At 36.3% G+C, this 25,965-nt stretch overlaps 1 protein-coding gene across 1 annotated transcript in view; it reads right to left on the bottom strand.

Annotated features, from left to right (window-relative positions):
* The window catches only part of LOC119773038 (EGF-like repeat and discoidin I-like domain-containing protein 3), a 158,973-nt gene that overhangs the window by 21,708 nt on the left and 111,300 nt on the right, over window positions 1-25,965 (bottom strand). The window contains exons 6-8 of the mRNA XM_038269832.1: window positions 25,083-25,238; window positions 24,226-24,370; window positions 22,897-23,081 (exon numbers count right to left, since the gene is read on the bottom strand). Of these exons, the coding sequence (XP_038125760.1) occupies window positions 22,897-23,081; window positions 24,226-24,370; window positions 25,083-25,238 (486 nt within the window). The remainder of the gene's footprint in view (window positions 1-22,896; window positions 23,082-24,225; window positions 24,371-25,082; window positions 25,239-25,965) is intronic.

Below are 25,965 nucleotides of genomic sequence, written 5' to 3'. Positions count from 1 at the left end.
CGAACCCCCGTCATCTAAGAAGCGGAAACACGACGAGAATAAACGCAAGCGTGACAAGAAACGACAAAAAACACGGATCAACATTGGCACGGCATTTACACAATGGAAGTCACTGATGGAGGAAAAAGGTTTTCAAAGTGACGCTCAAGTTGCCAGTTTTGTCTTGGACAGGTAATTAATCCTACACACACAATTGTCTAATATCTCTGCAGTTTTTGGAGTACAGGATGCTCAGACCTGTCTAAAACAATAACATGCTGCGTGATGATGCTGTTACTCTCCAGTATACTTATTCAGCAACGTCCCTGACGTTTCACAGGTACTGATTCAGTAATTTTCTGTAAAATAATTTTCTGGATATATACCTCGTTACTTCTCTCCGGCTCCTTTGGAGATCTTCAAGCCTTTCCTCCTCTGCTCTCACCCCGCTGGCACCCCTCTCTCGCCTGGCCCTAGCTGCACGCCCACCACGGCCTCTCTGCCCTCGCCCTCTTCCTCTCCCTCTTCCTCGCCTTGTAACCCCCGTGCCACAAACATGACTTGGACTCTGTAAAGGGGGAATATATATTCTTCCAGCGAACACAATCTCGCTGTTAAACTAATGACTACAATTACTTCGTCTGTTTATATCACCATGCAAAGCAGCTCACCAAAACGTCACAACGACGTAGAAAAAATAACGGCTATATTTATTATCTTAAGTCTACATGAAATCTATACCCTACACAGACTAATGAAATACTATCTGTAAAATTATCTATGTAAACAAACCTCATCACTTGAGAAGGTAGGTGATGCGGACGTCGTGGAAGACATTTTGTCCCGTAACGCTCGCCGTACTGTTGGGGGGGAGAAGCGGTGGGGGGGGAGACGTTCATGTTGCTGCAGTCTGCAGTCTGACCGCTAGATGTCGCTGAAAATTACACACTGTAGCTTTAAATCAAATGAACCCTTCTTCTGATAAGAATGCCACAGCATTTCTGGTGGCCTGTGCAAATGTTTGACTCTGGATGTAAAATTTTGAAACAGTTTGGTTTGGAGAACACTCAAAATAGTCTTGCACCCTATTTTGTATCTCACAGTTCATTGAAGTTATATTAAGACTTTAGACTTATAAAATAGGTCCTATTCAATTAATGTTATATAGATGAAAATATATGTCTTAAAGTTACACAGAGAGTCCATTACTGTATTACACAATATGGTACAAAATAAAAGCTACACATTCAGCTTTTCTTTTCCGCATAAGAGGAACAAAATAAAAGCTACACATTCAGCTTTTCTTTTCCGCATAAGAGGAAGTCTCATGTTCCACTGCTAATTTATAACTGATTCTCTGTCTTTTCCTTGGGGGGGTATCCACCCACAGACAGTCAGAGAACTTAATTTTTCATTCTCTTGCTGTTTGCTCATTTGTTTGTCTGTTTCTGAAACTCTCTCGCTTAGTAATTTGCCACACCATATAGCATTTTATACCAGTTGACAAACAAATAAGCCGGCTTTATTTGCATATATTCCATTATCCGTTTTTCATTTTGTTGCTTTTTTAAATAGTATTTTGGCCATGTTTGAATTTCTCAATAGACACAGCCATACAGGCAATCTCCCCTCGAACGACTCTAGTGATTTTTGAGTTTGAGTTTTTCCACATGGGGTGATGGGATGTCAGAGAGTATAAATGCCTGCTGAGCACTCACTTTGTGAAAGGAAGGTGTGCTGGCAGTCTGATGTTGCCCGGAGCATGGATCATGAAAAAGGGAATGTCACAGTGGTAAAGCATCATAGACAGGTCAGGACTGACAGCATTGCAGTGTGAACTTAAACATTTTCCTGTTTTTTGAAATCTGACTTGTATACACTGCTTCTGAGAGTGCTGGCTGTGAAATGTAAGTCAAATGTGGTTTCCTCAAAGCCAGACCTGCATGTAGCATACCCCCTCAGGTTATGAGGATAAATACCTTTGTCACAGCTCAAATTGGCCTGTTTGATGTATTCTGAAAGAGTCACATCTTACAGCCAAAACTGCTGGGAATATAAGCAACGGAAAAACAAAAAAACAAAACCCTCTGCAGTAACTCCCAGTAAGCAGCAAACCAGGAGCACCCACAAAAATTGAAAGCCAAACAGTTACACATGAACTGAACCATGCATTATACATCCTCCCACGCTAATCTTCCACTCTGCACATTTGCATGAAATATTGCCAGTTAGTGTGGTTGAGGTATAATTCTTAAAAATATTAAATAGAATATATTCAGTTTATCCATCTACATAAGAAACATTGTGGTCTAAACTTTGTCAAATGATCAAAATCAATCCTAAGGACATTCAAGACCACAGGTATGGAGGATTTTTTCCTGCCAAAAAACAAGAGCACATATTTTTGATTTGACAGCAGGATTCCCTCCACATGCACTTTAAAACTTGTAAAAAAGCCGTTGGCTCTGATGATATATATTTTTTTGCTCTATCGCAGACTGAATCAAATCGTCACCAAGCAACCTTTCCAACCAATAGAACGGCTGCCTCGGAAACGGTACTCTTGTTTTACTCTACTGAGTTTGCCTGTTATTGCTTACCGATGATAAAATTGCTTTTCAAATGGTTTCTTCTAACCCAATTGGGTGCTATGGTCTTCGATATGGCAAACCAGACTTATATCAGCTTATAAACAAAACTGGGGTCTTTCTGCATGTAGTTTGCATGTTCTCCCTGAGCATGCGTGGGTTCTCTCCGGGTACTCTGGCTTCCCCCCACTAATCAAAAACTTGACTGTTAGGTTAATTGGTTTCTTTAAATTCTCCTTAGGTGTCAGTGTGAAACGTTGTTTGTTCCTGCAATGGACTGCCAACATGTCAAGGGTGTACCCTGCCTCCCGCCCGTAGACAGCCGGAGATAAGCACCAGCACCCCTCATTTGGGATAAGTGTGACGGAAAATCGATGGATGGATATATTGAAGAACAATTTTATTATCAATAAGCAGTAACAGGCAAACTTAGAAGAAAGCATTCATTCACAATTATTGCTAAAATACATTGTAATGGCCAGAAATTAGACTGAGCTTGCCAGCATCTTTCTTATTATATAAATGATTTCCTTTTTTACCAGCCTCTGTCAGTATAACAGGGTAATGACCTTGAACTCAAGTTGAACATTAATCTGTATCTTAGTCTATTACTGTGTGTTTACTTTGTAATTTGGAAAATGGGGCTCTACCGTAAACCTCTTCAAGTAGTAAAAATAACTACAGAAGAACATTATGAATTCAGACCATTTACAATACTGGCAACTTCTTCAAATAAACACTTTTTGAAAACTTGAGGCTTTTAGGGAAAACAATGTTATTACTATCACTTATGATATAGGTGTCTATGCAGGTATGCTTCTTTTGGTTTTCAGTTGCTGAAAAGCAGTTGTAGAACACATGAGCTGCTAGCACTTATAAGGTGTTAAACTTGATTTATTTGCACAGGCCATTTTTTACCCTTGAAAAACACATCTGAAAGAAATAAACAGCTTGAATTTGACAGGAACATACTGTTGTTCAGTGCCATGCGGTTTAGATTTGTTTCAGTAGTAAAAACATAACATCTAGGTCAACAAAGCAATTTTGTTAAGCATGTGGCAGCAACAATGGACACAGCTATTACTGATGGTAACCCGCAGATAGTGAAATGACAGTTTTATTATTTCATTTACTTCAAGCAGCATCTAAACCCTGCTCCCACCTGTCCATTGAAATACAACTATTTCAAAAAGTAAAATGGTTGCAATTGCTAGGTTTGACTGATTACTTACCTTTCATACTAATAGTGACATTGGTATTGAAAATGAAAAGGGTTTAGTGTCTTGGACAAAAGACCATAATATACTTGCTATTTACAGACATCATGAGATTAAATTTATACAAACATATAGTTTTGGCATCCAAGCATCCGAACATTTGATGCTGGAGTTCAAAAATTTGAACTAATCCCCCATGACCATTTTTTTAATGTTTTACACATTGTAATCAAACACTTGAATGTACTTTATTGGGATATAATTAATGTACAGGATAATGCTAAAGTAGTTTATAAATGTAATGTGGCAGACAACAGTACTGAGTAAAGGGGTGCAGCAGTGTGTCCTAGTGAGCTTGACGCAGACATTTTAGATTTATGCTCAATATTAAAACGTGCTCTGTGCTATAAGCTGTGGGTTTAGATACAGCAGAGGCAATGAGGAAGTGGGGGCGAGTTTAGTCCGACAACAGAGGGAGATGAGGGTGAAAAAGAGCAGGGATTTAAGTGAAAAAAGGGTCCAAGCGTTCTCGCGCACCTCGATCTTCTAGCTGGTCAAACTTCACGAGTTGTTTTCCGCAATTTTGGTCATAAAAACAAAACAATTCGGCCTCCTGTCTGCGGTACTGTCTGTGGTCAGTTACAATTTGAGAGCGGTGCAGCGGAGTGTCTGCGGAGGGGGCGGGGACGTCTTTTTGTTCACTGCGACACCTACGCAAATGACCTGGTTTCGAAGTATGAATCAGCCTTAAAGGTTCTAAAGTTTTCTACAAATAAAAACCTGGAAAGCACAGTATGCATTTGTGTTAAGGCTCCTTGACTCTTCACCATCAAGAAACAAAATAGATAGCTTATGGTAAAGGTTGAGGACAGGTTTTAAGGGGAATTCTTTATATGTAGTATATCACAAGATTACAAAGGGGGAGGACTCATCACTCTGTTTAATAATGCCCTATATTGAAAAAAGGGATCCTTGGTAACTTTGAATCTTTTGAATATCTGGCTGTCCAAGTACAGGGCCTGTTTAATGTTTATAAACATTAAACAGGGTTTCTAAATGTTTTTAGGCCTCCCAAGTCCCAAAAAAACTTTTGTAATGATTTAAATGAACCTTTATCGGTGTGCTGTGTTGAACATGACAACTTATTTCTTGTGGGGGACAATAATGTTCATGCTGACAACCCTGAAGACAGATGTGTAAAAGAACTGTGTGCCATACTTAAAAATGTTCCTTTGACTCAACATGTTAAACAGCCAACAGACAATTGAGGATATATTTTGGACTTAGTCATTAGTAAAGGTCAACTATTTCTAAAGTTTCTGTAACTGATGTTGCCAAGCAGATAATTTTTTTTGTTTACTTTGAAATAATTTTTTCCAATGATCTAATTATGAAAAGAGATTGTATAAGAAACATTTTGTCATGCACAGTACAATTGATAACTTTACCCCTATCCGCCTGCTTCCACTTTAACCTTTAACTCAGTACATGAGCTGGTTGATAATTTCCATTGTAAAGTTGCAGACATAATTGATTCCATTGCTCAAATAGAGAAATGCTCCAGCAGTGAGAAAAGAAAAGAGTGCCGAAAAGCTGAACGAAGGTGAAAAAATAGACTCTGAAATTAATTCTGAAATTTATAAAGAAAATAAATTCACAAATGTAATTTACAAGTAAAAGATACTTGCACCCGATTTACCACAGTCTACAGGTTTACAAACCCTCCAATCTCTAGGGCTGATGAACTCCAATCTTAAAAGCCCTGTAATGACTTTGCAAAGTTCCTTTTCAGAAAATACAAGATATTAGAAAATAATTCTGCACATCGTCAACTCAAGTACCAATGCTGTCTCCAGTTAGAGTAAACTCTGTTAAAATGCCCCAATTCTGCCAAATAAACTGCAAAAGCTTAGAACAAGTTGTTCAGCAGCTAATCTCCTCTTCCTGCTGTCCTGATGTTTTACCCATGGGTTTTATTAAGAAGCTTTACTGTACCTGTTTTAGGGTCTGATTTGATTAAAATCACCTGTATGTCAAGTGTTTTCCCCCAGGCCTTAAAAACAGCAATTATGAAGCATTGTTGAAAAAGAGAAACTTGGACAAATGAATCCTGCAGAACCACAGGCCCATTGAAAACCTCCCCTTCTTCAGTAAAAATTATTTTTTAAAGAGTTGAATTTCAACAGTTAAATGCCTTCTTAACAATGACCAGATGCTTTGAAGTCTTCCGGTCAGGTTTCCATGCTAACCACAGCAGAAAGACTGTCCCGATTAAGGTCTATAATTACATCTGTATAAATTCAGAATTTGAAAGAAATACAGGTATTATTGGACCTCAGTGTAGCATTTGATATTGTTGATCACTTGATTTTATTACAACATCTGGAAAACTGGGTCAGCCTTTCTGGTACTGCACTGACTGGTTTAAATTCTAAATGAAGGACAGAGAATTAATGTGTCAGTAGGGAACTTTCCATGCAGACTAGACTTAGACCTGTATAAGTCTAACTTTAAGTCAGAGATCAGAAAAATCCCATGCAGGATTCCTCAAAGCTCCATTCTGGGGACCCTCCTATTCAATATGTATATGCTCCTTTTAGCTCGGATAATAGCATACAATACTATTATCTATACAGACGATACACAGCTTTAAATCACAAAGTCACAAGGTGACTTTGAACTCATCATGATACAGTAGCATTGGCTAGATGCTTAGAACAGATCACTATTCGGATGTGCCATAATTATTTCCAACTGATTAAAAATAAAACTGATTTAATAATCTGTAAACCTCTGGAGGAAAGATCCAGAGTTAGGAAAAAGCTTCAGCTACCAGAGCTAGAAACCACTGATTATGGTTCACATCTTGGTGTAATGATGGACTCAGACCTCAACCTTCAGAGGCAGATAAAAGCATTTATGAAGTTAGCCTTTTCTTACCAGGTACTCACTGGATTAATTCAACAACTAACATCCAAGCAGGATCTAGAAAAATTATTATTAATTAATGCATTTATCTTTAGTAGAATTGGTTAATGCAACAGTGTCTTCATAGGTTTGCCTAAAACGTCCATTAGACAGCTGCAGGTGAGCCAAAACACTGCTACCCGTGTTCTATCTAGAACTAAGAAAGTAGAGCACATCAGCCCGGTTCTAAAGACCTTATACTGTCTCCCTGTAGCTCAGAATTTAAAACACTCCTCTTAGTCTATAAATCACTGAATAGATCAGTACATTAATAAATAACAGATGTGTTGTCAGTGTATCAACCTCCCAGACCACTCAAGTCTTCTAATTCAAGCCTTCTCTGTCCACCCAGAACCAGAACCAAATATGGAGAGGCAGCATTTAGCTCCCATGCTCCACTTATCTGAAAAAAACTTCCAGAAGACTGTAAAAGTGCTGAAACCCTAGGTTCTTTTGACTCAAATTAAAAACCAATTTGTTTAGAATTTCCTTTGACTGTTAAACTCTTTAGTGATGTAATATTGCTTTAAGGTTGTGGTCCAACTGTTTGTTTTGCTTACCTGCTTTTATCATGTTTATAACATTTAATTGCTTTTATTTTTCTTTATCTTACTGTTTAAGTTATGTAGAGCACTTTGAACACTTTGTACTTGTATTGAATATATATATATATATATATATATATATATATATATATATATATATATATATATATATATATATATATATATATATATATATATATATATATATATATATACATACATATATATATATATATATATATATATATATATATATATATATATATATATATATATATATATATATATATATACATATATTCACTTTTGATAGTTCTGATCAATCTTGTGGTACTGCTACAGAATCATGGATCAATCATGCCAAAATAAATAGAAAAAGCGCTACCATTGTTGCTGATAGGAGTTCTCTAGACACAAGGCAGAGGATGATGGGAGGAGGGGGTTATGGTGTCTAAGGATAACAGTGTTTGTTGAATAATGAAAACAAAAGGCTTGCATTGTACTGATTCTGGGCCGATACACAGAAGGGTTCAGAGGGAGGGAAGGAAAACTAAAACCAACCATTTGGAACAGAGAAGCAGATGGACTTACCATCCTTTTTGAAACTTCATTTGGATGCTAATTGAATCAGCATGCTAGCTGCAGGGAAATCGAATAAAATGAAGAAAAGAAAAAAGGCATATTGGGCAGGATTAAAATCAGACTCTGACAATAATTCCCTAATGAAATTTAGAACAGGCACTATTTCAAATGTGTGCAGATTCTTTCTAAGATCCTTCCTAAACTGTTGGTTAATGTTCTTAAGCTAATTGAATGAGCAGCCATGATGGGGGAGGCATCTCAAACCAACAGTTCCACATTATTTAGGTCCGAATGGGTTTTGTATTAGATTAATTTTAGGCCCATCTGACATTACTCTCCAAATACATCCTGAATGATATTTCACAAAAAGTAGTGAACATACACACACACACTAATAAAACTTTGCCAAGTCTCAAAGTTTGTTTCCTGTTAATCTGCTGCAAACAAAATTGTGGCTCTCCAATACTAGGTCGCACATCTGCGAAGGCAAGACTTGGCAAAGAGGGCCCAAGTCCTATTCATCAATATACTAGTTTCAAAGAGTTACATCAGCAGATATTGTCAAAGGTGACAGAAAATAATTATAACAATTAAATTATGAATTAATTGATGATAAATTATACACATATTTGTATTTCTATATTAACAAATAACCTGTATATATTACAGCAAGATAAGCATTTTTTATGTTGTCAATTAATAAAAAATTAGAATAGGACAGCGGTACCATCCTATTCAATAATTGAGAAAATGCATTCCAGTGAAATTCATTTATAAGATTAAAAGAATCTTTAGAAAATTTAATAACCTTTATTTAGGCATAAAAAAACTTGTCATTACGCAGCCCCCTATTCTGTTTGAAATTCTGTTTAAAATAGTTTTCTTTAAAGATCAGCAGTAACAGTATCATTCTAAATGTTATGTTTTTATTTGGTGTAATTTGAAGAAATCCTCACCATTTAAAGAAATAGAGCGCTGAAGACATCAGTCTAACCAATCCCTTAAATGTGCTGCCGATATTTTTGGGCCAATTCTTAGAGAAACTATTGCCCCCCCCCCCCCCCCCCCCCCCCCCCACCTCCACTGACACAATAAAAAGATTTGATGATAAATATTACAGAAGTCTCAAACATTAAAACTCAGAATGTTCAGGGAGAACATGCAAAAAGACCCCAGGCCTGGAATTGAACCCAGAACCTTCTTGCTGCAAGCAGCAGTGTTACCCACTGCGCCACTGAGGTAGCAAGCATTGTGCGGCCAAGCGAGCCGCTGCCTGGCAAAGCCAAAAATAAGGGGCTGGGAAGAGTTTGGAGAGGCAATGGAGAAAGACTATAAGTTGACCTTCAAGTTATTTTGGCAAACTGTCCAGCGCCTCCAAGGAGGGAAGCAATGCTTTTCTAACCCTGAAAAAACAGTTAACTGAACATCTGCCTTCTTTCAAGTATTGCTTGTATAACTTGGCTCAAAGCATGAGGATTTGTGGAATTTTAGGAAATGTAACTGACCAAATAGGGTATATTCTACCTTAAAGCTAACATAACCTTGCATTTGTTGCCATAAATAATTAGTGATAAGACAACAGACATAGTGACAGACTATCTCAGAACTGCAGAAGACTGATCATGTTGGTTAATCTTGGATTTTACCCATCTGATATTATGCATTTACTGTACACACCCTGAGGAGGACAAGATTATTCTGTCACTGTCACCCTGCTGACTTGCTCTGCCAGGGTGATATCTGCTACAGCAGACGAACAGAAAGCTTGATGTTATCGAGCTTTGTGTCATGAATTAAACATGAGCTGTTGGCATTACTGAGCAGGTTTTGACTTTAATTCATCTCTCTAATGTGTTCTTACTTGTTAAGCTGAATTAAAACTTTACCTAATGTCTCATTATGTTAAAAAAAAGTGTTTTTTGATAAATTGGTTTTAGGGATCAGTCAAAGCTTCAACTAAACAAGAATATGAATTAAAACTTTACCTAATGTCTCATTATGTTAAAAAAAGTGGTTTTGATAAATGGGTTTTAGGGATCAGTCAAAGCTTCAACTAAACAAGAATATGTTAAAATTAATTATAATCAGTATTCCTATAACAATTCCTATAACAATAACAATAATAAATAAAAAAATGATTATTAAGCCAGGTTACTAGTATCTACTAAGTAATATCTCAACAACGAATAGAAAAATTAATTGTTTGACAATGAATTAATAAAATTCAATACTGAAAGAATAGGCCATTTGTAACCATCAAAATCACTGTACTCTATTACCTCCCTTTATTTATTCCAAAGGACTGTGATCTTTTGCATTATATTTCTCACAACATTTCAGGAAAATCTTGTTAGACAGCCCTTAAACAATATAGCAGTTATAAAGGCTTCCTAAGGCCCTTTTCTAGTCACAGTTCTGAACATCCCGATACCAGACAGAGCCAGTTCTTCTTCCTTTGAATAACAGATAACTGGATTTTTGACTTGAAGCCTAAATCCAGCCTTCTATGATCCTGAGCAAAGATCTCAGAAAGATTTATTTCAGAGACACATTCTTTTTTCCATAGGGACAATTGTATCAGCTGTTTTATTAAGGTTTTCAGACACGAAAACGAGTGAAGGGTGAAAAAGGTGAGAAGGATTAAATCCTTGAAAAACTAAAACTAAACTGTTTACACACAGTTTTTAAGGAAGACGCAAGTGCAGAGACAGCCGAGCACAGAGCTGGTGTTAATGGGCCTTTGAGACAGGACGTAACAGAACGCGCACACTGCTGTGCTTCTAAACTTATCAATAGCTTGGGATGAACAAGGACGGTGAGTACGATGAGAGCACGAGGAGAGTTTAGCACGTCCCAGATATGAATTGAGTGAACGTGTATGAGATTGGAATGCACACTAGTCTCACTTTCTAGTCAGACTGGCAACTATATATGCGCTGCATTTGGTGCCATAAAAAAAAATGGAATATTACAACTGGCAGCAGTTCCCCACACTTCCAAGTACTGGATACCGCTTCTGACTCTTTTAGCTGTAATCAGTAACAGATATGTTGCTGTGACCTCTGTATATAATTTAGGTATCTAGTGTAGCCATTTAAAAATGTTATTTTTACTAAGTCATCATTTCCTTAAAGCCTCTCAAGCCAGTCCCTTCAACATCCACCCCATTCCAAGCATCAAAATCTCTGAGTATGACTCAGCTGTCTGCTCTACGGTCAACTCAAAATTCCAACTCTGGTCTACGCAAGTCAAAGTTGCAGCACTGGCGCTAATATTTCAATGATTTAACTCTGGTACAGTGATTCAAAATGTGAAAGTCCAGGGCTCGATGTTAACCATTGCTCGATCGCCCGGAGCAAGTAGTTTTTATTGTCGGGTGAGTGCAAATTTCAGTGCATTTGCCCGCCGGGCAAGTGCAATGATCGCAAAAAAAAATTAGCACTCAACACAACTTTAAAATCACCGACATTCGCTGAAAACGACCCACAAGCGTTGCCGGCGCCATCTTTGTTGTTTTGTACACATTCTCGCGTGATTTAAAAAAGCCACATGATTTTCCGCTAGATGGCGTGACTCAGCTCTTGGGGAGAGAATTCTGCAGAGCACCAGCTGAATGCTTAATTTAATCTATACTATAATACACACTAGATTACAAATGATCAGTCAGGGATTAGGAAAATAATAATAATAATAACTGTATGCGCACAGTGTAAATATTTCTATCATATGGCAGTCTTCTGTACAGTGGTCATACATTAAAAAATGTTCATAAAATTTTTTTCTCATAGACATTGGAGTGGTGCATTTAAATGTTATAGAGCTAAACATGTTAAATTGGTGAGTAGTAGTAGTGTAAGTTTATAACCTATCAAGTTTTTTTTGGATTTTTTACATTACAATTTATATTTTTCCAAGCACAAAACAGTTTAAAGCAAAGTTTAGTTTGAAAAGAATGTGCAGGAAGGATTCAAAAGCATGTTAACACGGTAATGTAGGATTGGGTTCATTATCTGACGCATGCAAATACACACCAGGAACCTGTAAACTTACTGAATTACAAAAAAAAACATTTAAAAAACAAACATGTTTCATTGATATATATATACAAAAATGAATATTAGGAACTATATTTATCAAACATTATACTGGGCAAGTAAAAATTGTTTCTGGGCAAATGAAATGTGAAAGCCACTTGCCCGACGTCAACCGCTGAAGTCTATAAAAGGTGAGTGATCATATGTGCGTCTTACGGTTAACTTATGATTTTGTCTGTCTTTCTCATTAAGGTAAAACACAGTGCCTAAAATTGTCGAACAATAATACGTATACTCTTTACTTGTCTAAAGTCTCCGATCTTATCCCATCACATTTAAAGAGCAGTAAGCAGCTTGCAGAGACCTGTAATCAATCTGTAGCTAAGAGTTATGCTGAAGGACCAAGAATGGCAGTCACTGGGGATAGGACCAGATACTTCAAACTTTTTTAGAATGAAAGTGTTCTGGTTTTTACTACTGAGCTAGCACTCTTCTCCATGTAATTCCTGTTCTATTTTAAAATTTTACATTTTACATGTTCTATTTTAAAAGATGTTATCAACCTTCAAGCATGGCTTCACGTTTGTTTTATGGTTAAATGTAAGCCAATAAAACACAGGATAAGTTCAAAGACCAAACATACAAAGTAAAACAAACATTCGCATGCACATGATTTTTTTGTTTGAGCTTCCTGTTTTTGTAGTCACACGTTTTTGAAGCTTTTCCTCGCACCACAGTTTGCAGTTAAATCTGTGGATTGTCACTTTCTATGCTACCTTTGCAGACTCCATTACTTTCTACACACTGAGCTGCCATGATATACCATTGATCTCGCCAATGGCCATTTAGTTAATAACACACTGTTCGCATCAGATACAGACCCTGTTCAGAACTGCTCTCAAGCAGGCCAAAAAACATGAAGCACCAGGCCAGGGAATGATTGGGAAAAGGGCTGACAGGAATGAAACCAGCAGAAGTGGAAATAGTTGAGAAGGGGAATTCTGTCCCTCAATTTTCAAAATAGCAGACAGTATATTTCAGCTTTTCCTACTGTCTGGTGAACAGTAACCCTACAGTTTATGGTATAGGTAGGTTTTTAAATATTTATCCAGAGAGAAGAAAAAATATGTTATTTCATCTAAGTACTATCAGAAAAAATGTAAATCAATAAAAAGTAACATGATTTCTGACTTTGCTTTGAAACATTCTTCACTCAAACCCCTTTGGTTTATTTACAGTTCAACACACAAGAGCAATAGCATTGCTAAGGGGAACTGATACGGCAACTACTAAAATGTGGAGGACACAAACAACAGATTGTGGAGAGGCAGAAAAAAATAAATTGCGGCTTTATGGATTCCAGTAAATGTGTTGAATATAGACAATAATAGAGGAAACATTGAAATGGAAAACTATACTAACAGTGTAGCCATGTTGTAATTCATATCTAAGCTGAAACAGCAAATTGATTTCAAAATGTAATAAAATAGAATAGAACAGAATAGAAAATCCTTTTATTGTCCCAGATTGGTGAAATTCTGGTGTTTACAGCAGCAAAAAGGTTATAAAAGAAAATGGTCAAATAAATATGGACCTCAGAAAATGTATAAGAATAACATAATAGTGAGTATTTAAAAGATATAATATAAAGATTTACACTATTTCCTTTGAAAGTCATCTGAGAAACCCAAAAAGGGTGCTCAGAGGCATAGTCTTTGCTTCCCTGGGATTAAACTTCTCTAGAAATTGCTGACTGCACAGAAATGTTTGGCCTATGGCAGCAAATAAATGGCTCCAACCCAGTTCTGTCACACAACTATAGCATGTTCAAAGGTTCTAACTTATGCCATCACAACTTGCAGATTTGTTTTGGATCAGTGCCTCTATGTTCTTTTTTTTATGTCTGATTTTGTCTCCGTGAATCCCTGGACTTGGTAGAAGGCCACTCACACTGAGTCCAGTTCTGCTGGAGGATTCTTCCTGTAAAACAAATTCCTGTAGTTGATGATACAGTGAAAGCCAATGTCTGCTGTTGCTGCATTTTCATCCAGGAGGAATGAGCTGCAAAGTCAATGCAAATAGCATTTTTTCTTAGATAGAAAACTTTTAACCAATCAGATTGTATGACCTGATGAATTGTCTCTATAAAGTGCCTTGAGGTTATGTGTTGTAAATTGGTGCTTTATACATAAATTGAATTGAATACAGTACCCTGTGAAAAGCAAAGCAATACGCTTTGTCAACCTCTTTAAGAGACTGTCTGCTAGAAAAAATGCTGAATCATCAGTCACAAAACAGACTTAAATAGGTGGCAGGATGTGTGGGGTTTTTAACTTTTGAGCACTTACAATTTAGTCCTAGAACCCCTTCCAAAGAAATTATATGAGCTCAATCATCAAGACTAAAATGGCCAAACACAATAACTCATACACAACTGAAAAGTTTAGCTACCTAGGAGAATGATGGCTGGGTCTTTGATAAACCTGCAAGTTGTTTAAAACATCAGAGCATAAATTAAAGTTTGCGAGCCGACAGAATTGACAGACTCCTTGACAGATGTCGAAGCTTTTTTTAAAAAATGGGGCAAAATTAGGTTGCTTACAATTTAAACCCGTTGAGGTTCCCATGACCAAGATGACTGATAACTTAAACAAGGATGTTGAATCATCAGGCTTTGGCATAATAATGAAGGTCTGTCATATTTTGATATTTAAGAAAAGTCCTAAAAGAAGAAAAAGTGTCACCTTAAAATGAATTACTCTTGGTAATTAACCTATATACAACAGTATGTAATCGTTTCATATTTTAATTGAATTGCTGAGCTGATTACATTATTGAGGCACACCTGTCTAAAGGGCATACAAAAGAGTCCTTGATAATATTAGATTAAACTCTTATGGATATTACACAGGAAGAAGACTTATTAACTATTATAAAAGGTATTGTGAAATGTATATGTTGAAACTAGTATTTGAATTAAATCAAGAGCAGGAGCTTGAGGAACACTTCACTGAAATCCTATAGATGGGTCACTTTGTTCTGTCTATTTATTTCCCTTCCCTGTCGCTGTTTATAATCCCCTACTGTGCTTTCTTCTTTTACCCCTTTGCCTGCAGAGAGTCAATTCGAACCCCCAGTGTATTTACCTTGTAAACTGCTGTTTTATTTCTTCCAGCATCCTCCTAAGAAGACCTCCAAACATGTTGATGATGCTCTGATCATGTGTGTTTGGCAAATATTGGCCGATATTTGCAAATTTTTTCACAGTCAGTTGGATTTCTTGATCTCACAGATTAAACTGTTAATACAATATTTGCAAATATCATTCAAACAGTGCATAAACATCAATATTTACTCAGGCAGGTAGTAAATAATGATTATTAAATGAATATAGGTCTCATAAAGATATGATCCCCATTTGATGAACCATTTGGACAGAAGCAGAGCTGAATCCTAATATGGTAGGTAATTAAAGCCATTACCTTGTCAGAAAACTAGCAGACATTGTTTGTCCACACAGTAAAACCCAATAATGCTTTGATACTTTTTACTTCAAATACAAATGTGTGCAGTTTTTCTTTTCTTTAGTAACAGCAAAAATACTGTAATTGACAAATATATATATATTAGTGCTGTCAATCGATTAAATTTTTTAATCGCGATTAATCGCATCAATGCCTGAGTTAACTCGCGATTAATCGCATTTTAATCGCACATTTTTTTTCCTGATTGAAAATCATTTAAATACTCTCGATGACATACAAAAAAATACATACAGGCTAGGTTTGTGCCGATGTTCTTTTTTTTAAATGAAAACAGGTCACAGATACTGATTTATGCCATAGAAACATATGGCAAGAAGATGGGGAGGCATGTAGTAAAAAATAACAAATATGTAGCCAAAAAAAAGGCCCTGAAAACAGGCTGATGTAAAAGACAGTCTTTACAGTTAATACAGTCTTTTGAACAAAGACAAGCATTTTACCCTACTGCTATAAAATTTAGTAGAGTTAACATTAGATGTTAATTAACCAAGATAATAATGAACAATTTTCAATCAATACATCAAAATCAATAGACCGACATCACTAGATGAAGGTAGTCTATGCTCTAGAAAGTTACTTTTCAGCCTCTTAACAAAAATGAGAACACACACACACCCACTCACCCACACACAGACACACCCACCCACACACACACACACACGATACCGACAAGAGTGCCGTAGCAGATTCCATTTCACCTCAGTAATCAGTTTTCTCAGCGTATTTCAGGTTGCTACTAGTTACCAGACACTCAACTTGTTTGTTGGTGGTGGGGCTTAAAGAAAAGGCACTAGCGTCACCCAGTGTATGAGCGTCTTTTTCCCTTGAGGAGGTCCGCTCTCGAAGCCTATGAGAAATGCATACACTGGGGGAAAATAGCCCCGCCTTCCCGCAGGCTGCAGCGGGATGTACTTGGAAAATTGTACCATAAAACCACATAGCGTTAATCTCACGTTAAAAAAATTATCGCCGTTAAAATGGCCTCGCGTTAACGCGTTAATAACGCGATAATTTTGACAGCACTAATATATATATATATATATATATATAATAAACACATAATAATTAACTTTCCTGTATAATCTGTATAAACTCTGCATATTTATTTATCTTATAGCCTCTTAGAATTACTCTGCTTATATAAACCATGTATAGTTAATACATACACAGTCTCTGAGCACGTGTAAATACATTTTTATATCCTGTGTAGCACTTCTGGGACTCTGTGGGAAATACTATTGCTGTATTAACATTCAATCTGCCAGACCATCCACTGTTGAGTCAAAGTTTTCACACCAACTCTGTTGTCATTGGATGCAGAGGGGATTATCTGTGTGCCACAGCCACGCAAAACACATATTTATCACTTTGGGGAGATAATTGGCTATGAAAACCTCTGAGGCAGGGGATAACTAATGGACCACCAGTGAGAAATTATTATCAAGGCTTGTTTGTAACCTTTGCAGGCTGTAAATAAATCTGACAAGTTGCAAATGACGTGATGCAGTTTGTTTGGTTTTTTTTTTTTTTTTTTCCCCACAAGGCTAACCAAACAATCCCATGCCTGCAAACCCATTGACATTACCATTTATCAATTTACATAACAGTGTTAGTTATTGGGATGCAGTGTTGTTGACATAAAAGATGTGCATATATTCTGGGAATTCTAAAATGTCCAAGTCCCTTTTTATCTTTCCCAACACTAAATGAACCCTCATCATTCAGAATTTTGTGAGAGACTGAAGTGTTGCTGTGAATTGGGATTTGCTGTCTGCTGTGTGACTGCTGTGCAGGTGAGTCAGAAGAAGCTTGTTTGCTCACTTGTTCAGAACTGCCACAGGTGATACACATTTTTCTGTGTACTTATATCTTTGTCAAGACCTATTATTGGAAAAAGTGCATCCCCCTCCACCCTACTCTAAAGGTAGCCATTAAAATTGAAAGCTCATGCTGAGCCATGCCTGCAGACAGGGATCTGCACGTAATCCTTGCATAACAGAAGCACCACATGAAAAGGAAGAGGAGCAGCTGGCTGGAGGACACTTAAAGACCTAATGTGACTCTTCAACTTTGTCTTAAACCAATTAGTTGAGATGGATAAAAATCAATATCAAAGTCAAGACAGATTTTATCTTGAAATACCTTTTCATCTAAACTTACCAGTTCATTCACTATTTCAGATGTCATTTTCTGTGTTGCTGCAGAGGATTTCTTGTTTATAACACTTATGTAGATTGTGTCTGATTAGAAGACAAATAACTGTAGAAGAAACTCTGAGGCTCTATAGTGAAGCACCAAGTTGCTGATTCAAAAAAAAGTACTGTACTTCTTTTGCCCTCAGCGTCTTCTGAGAATAAAACAACTCACCAGTGGGCTTAGTTTGAAATTTTATTTTATTCTGTTGCTCTTTTTTCAATAATTCATATAGCATGTATAGAAATTTAGAAATAACAGAAACAATAAAAACATATTCATTATGTATGAAGTTTAAGTGAACACTGACGCCTCTATTACACAGGTCAATATTGGTAGCCCTTCCTGTGACTCAGTACCCATGAAGTAGGTCTCAGCCTTAAAAAGGCTGGTGAGGCCTGTTTTCAGGAGTTTTTAACAACTTGTCAATACTAGTTCTTAGATGACATGTACCCAAGGCTAAAATTTGTTACCTTATTTACATGTTACTTCTTCCATTGCCTTACTTCTGCTGCATTTGGTCAATCAACTTGTCGTAGTTCTGGGTGTGGCTATATACATTATCCATTAATGTTAAATCACAAGGTCCTATTGCAGTTCAGAAAAATGTGCAGTCAGACTAATGGTGCTTCCAGATCAAATTTGTTCTGGGTGTCCAAAATATTTGAACTCCAAAAGTTGAACATTGGGTCAAATACCAAATACTTAACGCCTTAATTGTTAAAGTGGTCTGTCTTTTCATTGCAATGTAGAAAAGCAGATACTGCAAAGTAAATAGTTGAAGAAGTATACATTATATACAAAGTTTGAATTCCTGGACTTTGTAACATTTCATATTTTTATTTTTATCCACATCATATTATTGAACCACAATGTAAAATTTGAATTATGCTTTTAGGAAAAAAAAGGAAAAATGCTTTATTCAGTCAGTTGGAGCCATTTAGTTATGCTGAATAGACTATACAAGCTTTTCCTAGCACAGATGTTTGACTTATCCGCTCTCTAACAGTATTTTACAGCACATTGGGGCCAGTTTTCTTTTCTCTTCACTCTCTAGTTCTCCTTTCACTCCTTTTTGAGTAAGAAAATTGTAAACGTAGTGGTACTCTTGAGAAAAATCTTCAGGTACCTTACCCACCTTTTACTTTCAAACTATCTAATTAAGGGAAACCATTGAACCCTGGTTAAAACCCTATTTCATTTAAAACCTTGCTCCCCCATAAAAAAAAAAAAACAACAAGAAAAAAAAAACATCTTTATTCTTCTCTAAGGCATGTGATTAAGCACAAAATTGAATAATACTGGTCTACAAACAACTATAGTGTGCTTGTGTTGACAAAGACAAAGTGCGAAATGTGTAACCATTAGACACATCTCTAACAAATCTCTCTTTGCTCTCTGGACATGTTAAGCCTCATAATTAAGTAATCAGCTCATGGCAGCTGGAGCACTTGGCAGCTCATTCTCATAGAGCCCTGAAAACAACTTGAGAGATTATGTTTTGATTCTCCCCTCTTTGTAAATTTATCTCTTGTCATGTCAGGAAAACCTAAGCTAGGATAATGCATTTAGCACTCTAGTTTCTCTTTTGACTTACAGTGCACAGACACAAAGCAATTCAGATGTATCATCTGCAGATGCAATTTCAATAATTAGACTTGACTAAGAAGTAAATGCGTTCTTTGACTTCTCTGTAAACATTTTAAATTTAGGACCCAATTTCTTCACTACTTGCACAAGTTTCTGTTTCTAACCAGTTACATCCATCAATAAACCTAAATTATATCTTTTAGTCTTTGCATAAACATTCCTCCTGCCTCCACTACATAATGTAACAACCTTCTTGATTAATAGGAATACTTATTTCATCATTAAGGCTGATTAATTCCATTAGTCTTTGACACTTTAAACTATTCAGTGCTAGTGCGGAGTATCAATTACCTACCATGACAACCATTTAAAAGCTGATACCCAATATTGCAGCTGAACAAATGCACATAAGATGATACTTTAATATATAAACCACCCAGTTCAAGCAATTGCTTTACTATACATTTGCAAAAGCACAGTTTGATAAATTACTCTCCATGTCTGTTTGACTCAAGACATCATATATGCCTGTGTGCACAGTCTCTGACTTGGGAAATGGAAGCCATTGATTTTCTTACTGCATCTGTGTAGTATCTCCCCTTTCCTGCCAGCACAACATGTAATATGAGACCGCAAGTTTTCCTTTTTACCTAAAGCAATCAATTACGCTCAGCTGAGATCTATGGCATAGATTGGTCCTCCCTAAGTGCCTTTCTCCCTGAGCCAACATCCTTGCATGTCATCATCCCTGATAAGAGCTTTAAGCATGGTAATAATTACAACAAAATGTCTGGATGAACCAAATCCAATTACAGCTGGCAAATCATTGTGACAGCAGAATGTGAAGAGTGTCATAGCTATAGTTTGCTGCACAGGTATCAGTCCAACTTAAACCTTTCCATACTTTGTAGCGTCTTAACCAAAAACTGAATTGTTTTTCACTTAAAATACAAAGTAGAGTGTGCATATAAAGTGTAACAGTTTTACAAAATTAAATCTGAAAGTTTTCACCTTCATATAAATACAGGTCAAGCCTTCTTTAAGAAGTTTAAGCTCTGTCTGACAAAATGGAATGCATCTGAGATTATAACACTTCAACAATTGCTGCAGGTCATCAACTGGGTTTATATCCAGAGCCATTAACTCAAGGATTCTTAAATCTATCCTTTGATCTAAATGAGGGATTTTCATTCATTGACTGTCTGGTTGCTGCAGAAACCATGTCAGGACCCTGAGCGTGTGTGTGTGTACTCCTGTATTGTAGTACCTCATAGGGAGAACGATTCGTTCAACTTTTCCATCAATTTGAAGACCATTTGTAAAAAAAAAAACGGAGGACATTTTGCTGGTCCTACCATTCTTTTTTGCAAATAGGTTTACGACCGTGGTGTGAATTGAGTTTAGGAACAAGGTTAGGTATACACTGATAATGACTAGCTTTAATGTTACTGTCGGGATCAGGGCAAAGAATGGGTTGAAACTCGCTAAATATCAAACTTTATGTTACCTTGTAACATAAAGTAGCAAGACAAGAATATATGTGTGTTTAACACACATCAAGAATGTATCCACAGCTTGGTCTTAATGCCAACTTTTAGAACCTCTGGTAAGGTGGCACATACATTATTATTATTATTATTTATTTATTTATAAATAAGCCTGCAGCTGACCCATGGGCACCGGAGGAGGTGCGACAGGCAGAAATGCCAAGCAGGATTTAACACCCTCCTGTATTATCCTTATTATTATTTATTTATTTATTTATTTATTTTAGCTTTGGCGATATTCAGGTCGCTATGCTTGTTTTAAACAAACTAAATCCAGCATATTTTTAGCCTGGCCTTGCCCAATTGGGTTATTGCAAAGGAATGGGAAACTGGCAGCTCCCAGGCCATGTATGGCCCACTATTTCATTTAAAAGTTAATTTAGAAAAATTAGAAAAAATACATAAAAATGTCTTTGCAGTAATGAAGTAGTTGTAATAATACAGTGAAAAAGAGACATGGCAGGGAGCAGAGAAAACAGGAAATAGAAAACTGGATGGAGGAAATCACATGAATTTTCAGGCAAACTTCTGTGTTCAGTCTGCTTAGAGATGCTATCTGCCAGGAATGATTTTAATATAAGTCACTTCTATAGCACATTGCAAAAGCTAAGTCGAATATGTTATTGAAGCTGCAAGGGCTGCTATTGTAGTTGACTTCACATTGAAACAACAACACAAAAACCACTACCATATAGGACTCTTACACTCAGGGAAAATGAAATCATAGTAAATGGTTCTTATTGTTTGCTTCAAACCTTGTGCCTATATTTACTAAAGAAGAGTGCAATTGCTGTAACTGTATTTGGATAAGCAATATGTTAAGCTACTGCACTGTATGTTGGTTAGATAAACATACATAAAAATATATATTCAAAAATGCAGTTTTATTATATCTAGTTAAGTTTGCGTCCCGATAAAATCCTCTACAAGAGTCAGATAAAGTCACCTCCTTCCTTCAGTGAAGTTGTCCATCCCTGGCTTTAGGGATCTGCCAGGACTGAGTGATTACAGAATTTCTGACCCTCATGGAGTACCCCTGCAATCCATAAGTAGTTTCACCCCTTCAGTCGCATGCTGAAGACTTTTGATCAAACTCATTGGGTTACTGTCCTATTGCAATTCTTTGCAGGTTGTCATTTACAGTTGATATGTACTTTGCTATTCCATATTCTATTCAGGCTATCTTCCTTTTTTCTGCTACAGAAAAGCATCCCTGCACCAGGATACTGCAAAGCCCATTTTTCACATTATCCCTGACCTTTCTCTTGTGTTTCTTGGTATTTCTAGGTCCTGTCTGTTCACTAATGTTTTTTTTTTTTTATGTTCTTAAAGAAACCTCCTTGGTATGCAGAGCAAAGCTAGGATTACAAGGATATATTCAATTACTGTACTTGCTTAAATAGTGGATTCTATTTTTTATTAAGAAAAATCAATACACTTTTGCAAATCTTTATTAAAAAAAAAGATATAAAATACAGTGATGTTCATGGTTGTAATTTGACAAAAGAGTTACCAGAAAAAAATCTCAACCTGATCTTTACTTTTTTTATATATATATATATATATATATATAAATATAGAAGATCATTCACAAGACAGCCTATTCTCTATACTTGGGAGTGAGATGTCGTCTCATACTCTCAAAGAAAAAGGTATTTGTGGCTTTTCTCAGGAAAAACTACATTATATGTTGTTTTATGGGTCACAATTGTTAGGATGATGGACTACTGATATACTGTAGTTTATTATGAGCCCTGCAAGCCTTCAACACGCTCTAATATTGTTAAAAAGAAATATCCACAAATTAACATTCATTTGCATATGTGTATTGTACTTTTCTTAATAGAAACATGTTTTGGCATAATTCACTATAATAAAAACAAATAGGATTAAGAGGTCTAATAAAGGCAGAAAACCTGGATTGCAGCCACAGATGATTATACTGCAACAGAGGCTGAGGGGGTGATGAAAGATAGTCAAATTCATTTGCATGAGATATAAAGCCAGCTTTCTGCAAGAACTTGACTATCAGGTTATTTTCCAGCTGAAATGTGGATTTTTCTCTGAATACAATAAGTAATAGAGGATCAAAATCAGATTATAGTTTACCTGTAGCCACTGCGACTGGTCACTGTGTCCAGCTGTCCAGGCATTAACCTTTCCCTGTTTGTCCAAACGAGCTTTTCCAGGCTCCCAAGTGAACATGTCCATGTTGAGTGTTCGGAAAATGCTGGAAGCCGTGACCTGATAATCCTGAACATGGCCTGACTTCATCCCAAGCGGTTCAGAACAACCTTAAAGAAGGAAAGGGTTCAGATTTATTTGTGTGCATTTCATACTTAACAGAGAAGATGTAAAAAAGAGCTTTATCAATGCTACCTGCCCATAGAATTAAAAAAAACCTGATTACAGATTAAACCATAAAAAATTATACTAAGTCACCTTTACGACAACAGTCTTTAATTTGGATGCTGTCACTAAATAAAGATAAATCAAATTGAACTAAGGTGTAATTGGAGACGGTCAACTGATTTTAGCAACTTTCTAAATTCTATGAGAAGATAGAAATTCAATCTAAACTAAATGTTTATCAAACTAGCTGCATAGTGGCACAGTTTGTAGTACTGTTGCCTTGCAGCAAGAAGAACTTTTGGGTTCGACTCTCTCTGCATGAAATTTTTAATGTTCTCCCCGTGCATGCGTGGGTTCTCTCTGGGTATTCTAGTACCCCTACCACAGTCCAAAAAGGTTCACTTAATTGGCTTTCCTAAATTGTCCTTAGATGCAAATGTGTGTGCATGGGTGTGTTTCTCTGTATATCTCTGTGTTGCCCTGTGACAGACTGATGGCCTGTCCAGAGTGTACCCCGCCTTTCGCCCATAGACTGATAGGCATCGGCCCAACTGTAACGCTGATGGAATAAATGAGAGAAGATCGATGGTTGGATGGATCGATTTTTATCAAACTATGCAGTTAAAGGCCTACTCTCTATAGACTGAAATAAAAAAAAGCAGGTTTATTATAACTACCTTAAAATGTCCATGTTATGAAATATACTAGATTACCTGTAAGCAGTGTTTTACAAACCTTAAAGTTAAGAAAGTATGTTTGAAGTACAGTGAAAGGACTGCTCTTCAAAAAGAAGTCTTGCTAAACAAGTTTAACATAAAATGCCACAGATAGTTTTACTTTTTCAGCACAACCCTGTTTTACTCTCTTACATTAACAGTGTTTTACAGTACATTGAATTATAAATACATAGTGACAAAACAATTTGGTTTCTTTATAGCTTTCTAATTTTTATGACATTTTGAAGAGAAGTTTAAGTCACAAATAGGTCAAAGATAAAAAAAAAAAAAAAAACAGCTTAAATACTGGGACCCAACGTTCTGATGGGTGCATCTAAAACATTTTTTTTGTATAATAAAGACCACATACCTGTCAGCTCACAGCCAAGTAGCTCCATACGTAAGGTGCAGTGCCTCCTGCAAACTTGAGGGTAAACACGTACATATTGGGCTTCAATGGGAGGTGTGAAAGAGTTGGCTGATGGAGCATTGTTATCGACGTTTCCTCTGAAAATCTGTTAAACAGGACAAAACACCCACTGATGAGGGAAGATTGAATGGTGAAAAATATAACTCTGCTATAATATAACAATCTACCTACTGCACTCTGTAGTGGCTACCCACAGTGAACAAAATGCTGCCATTCTAGGTCAATGAGTGAAAATTAGTGGGAAAAACAACAACTTTCTGCATCATTTGAGCCTGATGATTCATAAAACCAGCAGTGTGTTAAAAATAATGATTTAAATTAGTGCCCCATGAATTTTGCAAGACTTTCTTTTGAGTTACTGAATAAAAATTATATTAACTAAATTATTTTTTTGAGAAGTTAAAGCAGCATCATGTTTTTTTTCAATTTTCCACAAATACAAAAAATAGATTAAATTATGAAACATTCAAGGACAGTTTAAAATAGGTACATCTCATTGAATGAATAAGACAAGGACAGCTGTAGATTTCTGTCAAGAATGACAGAATGCTGTGTGGCCTATTTGGAGGCTCTTCATTCCCAAATAGCGTATAAATTGAATCTAAAAGTCCTGGAAGTGGATAGGGGTAAAGGGCAAATGGATGTGTCCTATATGTTTGAGCTGATTAAAAAGCCATCTCATTATGTCCTCTACCTTGACCTTCAATAGGTATAGTCTTTGTTCTCTGAGTGAACATGTATGAGTATGAACCTTTATCAATATGAGAAATGATAGACAAAAGTGGATGATCTCTTACCATATCCTCATCTTTGCCCTTGACTTTGTATGTTCTCCAGGTTTTGCCATCATCACTGTATGCTACTTTGTATGACTTGACATACTCTGGACTGCCGATTCGTTTGGCGCCTTGGGTAATCAGTCCTGTTACCCTCATTCTCCTTTGAAGGTTTATCTGCAGATTTCAAACAGAGTATAAAAAACGATTCATTCTTTCTTGATTTTCTGGTTTGTATGCATATCAAATGTGTCTCTGTGGCGACAATGTGAGCATGTTTCTGTCAGGGTCATCTATTTTACTCCAAAATCCTGAAATCAAATAAAACAATTAATCAATTCACTAGATCCACATCCAAATATATCTGCAAATTGCAATCAGTGGATACGTTGTGAATGTGAAGCACTTTGGTGAGATAGAGGAGAAAAAAACAGTATCACAGAGAGAGAGAGATGATTAATGGTTGCTGCTGATGCTTTTTTTCAATGCTACTATAGTGAAATTTAAGTGAATAAGGTGTTTTATAAACCTTTAGTTTTGATGAAGTACAGTTCTGTGATATTATACATACGTTTTCGTTTATTATTAATGAAGCATGTTGTCATTTTTTTTAAATGCAAAGAAAGAGGATTAATTAAAATATTCCAACACAGAGCCCAGTACAGGTTAAAAAAGACATGCATCAAAATAAAAGAAAGCAATGGAAATATATAAACTTATTGTAACAGTAATAACAAAACCATGCTTGGTTTAATTGTTAAGGAACTAACAAAAAACTAAATATAACACAAGTCAAGAACATGACGTTAGAACAAAATAAACAAAAGAAGAGCCACAAATAGAGTTAGACATTTACATCAGCCAGCTGATATTTTTTACTTATATATGTGTGTTTTCCTTGTAT

This window comes from Cyprinodon tularosa, unplaced genomic scaffold (genome assembly GCF_016077235.1).
Source record: "Cyprinodon tularosa strain WSP-4 unplaced genomic scaffold, ASM1607723v1 ctg74, whole genome shotgun sequence".
Lineage (NCBI taxonomy): Eukaryota > Metazoa > Chordata > Actinopteri > Cyprinodontiformes > Cyprinodontidae > Cyprinodon > Cyprinodon tularosa.
The sequence above is the reverse complement of the archived record's forward strand: the minus strand, read 5'-3'. Positions and strand labels throughout refer to the sequence as shown.